The sequence below is a fragment of the Penaeus monodon genome, chromosome 5, assembly GCF_015228065.2.
Source record: "Penaeus monodon isolate SGIC_2016 chromosome 5, NSTDA_Pmon_1, whole genome shotgun sequence".
In the NCBI taxonomy this organism is placed as follows: domain Eukaryota; kingdom Metazoa; phylum Arthropoda; class Malacostraca; order Decapoda; family Penaeidae; genus Penaeus; species Penaeus monodon.
This window is the reverse complement of record NC_051390.1, coordinates 52,917,331-52,919,830: the sequence shown is the minus strand read 5'-3', so window position 1 is coordinate 52,919,830 and position 2,500 is coordinate 52,917,331. Positions and strand designations below refer to the sequence as shown.

At 38.0% G+C, this 2,500-nt stretch overlaps 1 protein-coding gene across 1 annotated transcript in view; it reads left to right on the top strand.

Moving 5' to 3' along the window:
• Positions 1–2,500, top strand: part of LOC119573324 — a 4,384-nt gene that overhangs the window by 907 nt on the left and 977 nt on the right. Inside the window, exons 2-3 of the mRNA XM_037920502.1 lie at positions 890–2,036; positions 2,315–2,500. The exon at positions 2,315–2,500 is cut by the window's right edge and continues 28 nt beyond it. Coding sequence (XP_037776430.1) covers positions 890–2,036; positions 2,315–2,500 — 1,333 coding nt within the window. The remainder of the gene's footprint in view (positions 1–889; positions 2,037–2,314) is intronic.

The window sequence follows — 2,500 nt, the reverse complement described above, 5'->3', positions numbered from 1 at the left end:
ATGGCAGTGTTTACTGGCAGTGTGTATAGTTATTTTGGGGGGTGGGCTGCACCACCTGCTTTATACACCATTTAGTATGTATGTTGATCTCACAGGTTAGTATATACTCCTGCCATGGATAAATGGGGATGTTTCTTTTCCATTGTGGGTTTGGAGTGACACTCTTCCTAATGGATAGTTGTAAGGTGTGCAACCCTCTGCAATAGATCATTTACCTTCCTTGGATATTTAGTTTGTACACATCATTTAGAAGCAGTTTTTGAAACATTTTGGAAAAGTTGAATTTTATATGTTTGATCTAATCATGTGGGCAAATTACAAATCTGAGGGAGGGGCATGGCAACCCCTCTGCCCCTCTGGCTGTGTGACTGAAAAAAATATAATCAGTGTGATGAGAGGAGGGTAGTATAGACTAAGTCTGAATAGAATGAGATGGAAGAAAAACCCACAATACAAAAACTAGATATATTGAAAATGAGACTACAGTTTCGAAATCCACCTGGATTCCATCTTCAGGTCAGACCTGTAGATGGAATCCAGGTGGATTTCGAAACTGAAGTCTCATTTTCAAAATCTAGTTTTTGTATTGTGGGTTTTTCTTCCATTGTATCAACACGGAAGAGTATTTTTGTATACATATAGAATAAGATAGGATGGGCTTGACCAGAAAGTAATAGGAGAGGATATAAGGTAAAATATGGTCGACGTATGGTCAGGCGATGTGAAATTATGTTGTATTTTTTGGGTGAGTTTCGGCTTGGAGGTGTTATTTAAAAAAAAGCGATAGGTTTTCACTCATGACGTAATTTATTATGAATTCCAAAGATGGAATAAAAAAGTATTATTTTCCAAATTATTGTATAATCAAGAACTATTTTTCCTCTTTCAGGCAGTCAAAATGCTGAAGAAAATAATTTCTACCAGCATTTCTGTATTACATCCATGGCAGAGACCAGCTCTCTCTGCCATGGGTAATTCGCTGACAATCCACCAACAGAGGTTTTGGTGTAGTTCAGATAACTATGATGACCTGGGTATGAACCAAGAGGAGGTCTTCAATACAGATACAGTTGCTGAAGCTGAGTTAATGTATTTTACAAATGAACCAAAGAAATTAGAGCAGAGGAAAATGCCAGGAAAGGATGTCATTAGGCCAGTCAAGTATTCATTGGCCGCTACAAATAAGATGTTATTTGGGCCTCTCCTAGAAACAAAAGTAGAGAAGAGACAGAGGCTGAAAAGAGAAGAGAAAGGCATTAGTGAAGAGGACTATCGGGAAAAACAGAAAAAGAAAAAAAAGGGTAAAAAAGAAAAGAAATCAAGAACTAAGAAGAAAGAAGTCGATCCTCTGATAAGTAGACCGGAAAATGCTCATTATTTTGGCGGTGTTAACGAAGATGGTCTTCCGTCTGAAGCTGATGCCTCACGTCTTCCACATGAAATTCTCGTAGATGACTTCCAAGTTAAGGATGATACTGCTTACTCTAATGAGAGCGATAAGTTGTTTTCTATTAAAAAATTGCCCAAATATAATTATAGGTTTAGTTATGATGTCCAGGGTGCTCAGACAAAAAGTAGGACAAAAAAGATAATCATACTTCAGGGACAAGACTTAAAGGCAAGTGCAGAAACTTACATGGAGGAGGAGGAGGAAAATGGCATAAAAGAAACGGAAAACCAAACGTTAGAAGGTTTAAACATAGATACAAGTAGTACATCGTCGGGAGTGAGCAATTCAACACTTGTGACTATTGATAATTCTACATTCACTGCAGTGCCTACCATATTGGATATAGGAGAGATACAAAACTTCCCCCTGTTTAGCAGTGATATCCGTCCCCATGAGCTGCAGATAGACTGCTCTCTGGAGACCATAACGACAATTGGGATGTTTGACGGGGGTTATCAGAAACTTCCAAGTGTCAGAAAGATCTTGGATGCCACAATGCCCTTGCCAAATAGAATAGCACTAGAGAAGTGGAAGGCCAAGATGATTAAGGAACTTGGAGAAGAGGGCTTTAATAAGTATAGGCAAGGTATGCTTAGCATCCTCTTCTTTGTTTCATCACTGTCTGAATCAAAGAACTCGAGTAAAAGCATGTATACAGGGGAGAATGTATTTGATATTATTACTGCATAAAGGCATCAAATTTTTGTTGATAAGCTCTGTATGAATACATAAAGTCTTGAGTTAAATGATACATGTAGGAATGTTTTTATTATTGTTTGAGTTAAACATTTTAAATTTATTTTGTCATTCAGGCAAGAGATATGGATACACATTGATATTTTGACCTTTTTCTCTCCCAAAAAGAGTTGCTGGATCGAGGGAAACTGCTTCATGGGTGTATCCAGTCAGAGCTAAGTGGCATGACACTGAGTTCAGATCAGACACTTGCAGTTTCTGGATTCTGGACAAGTGTCAGACATGTTATTCCGAATGTGTCAGATGTTCAAGTGTTAGAGAGTCGTATCATTCACCCCTATCTTTACTATCAGG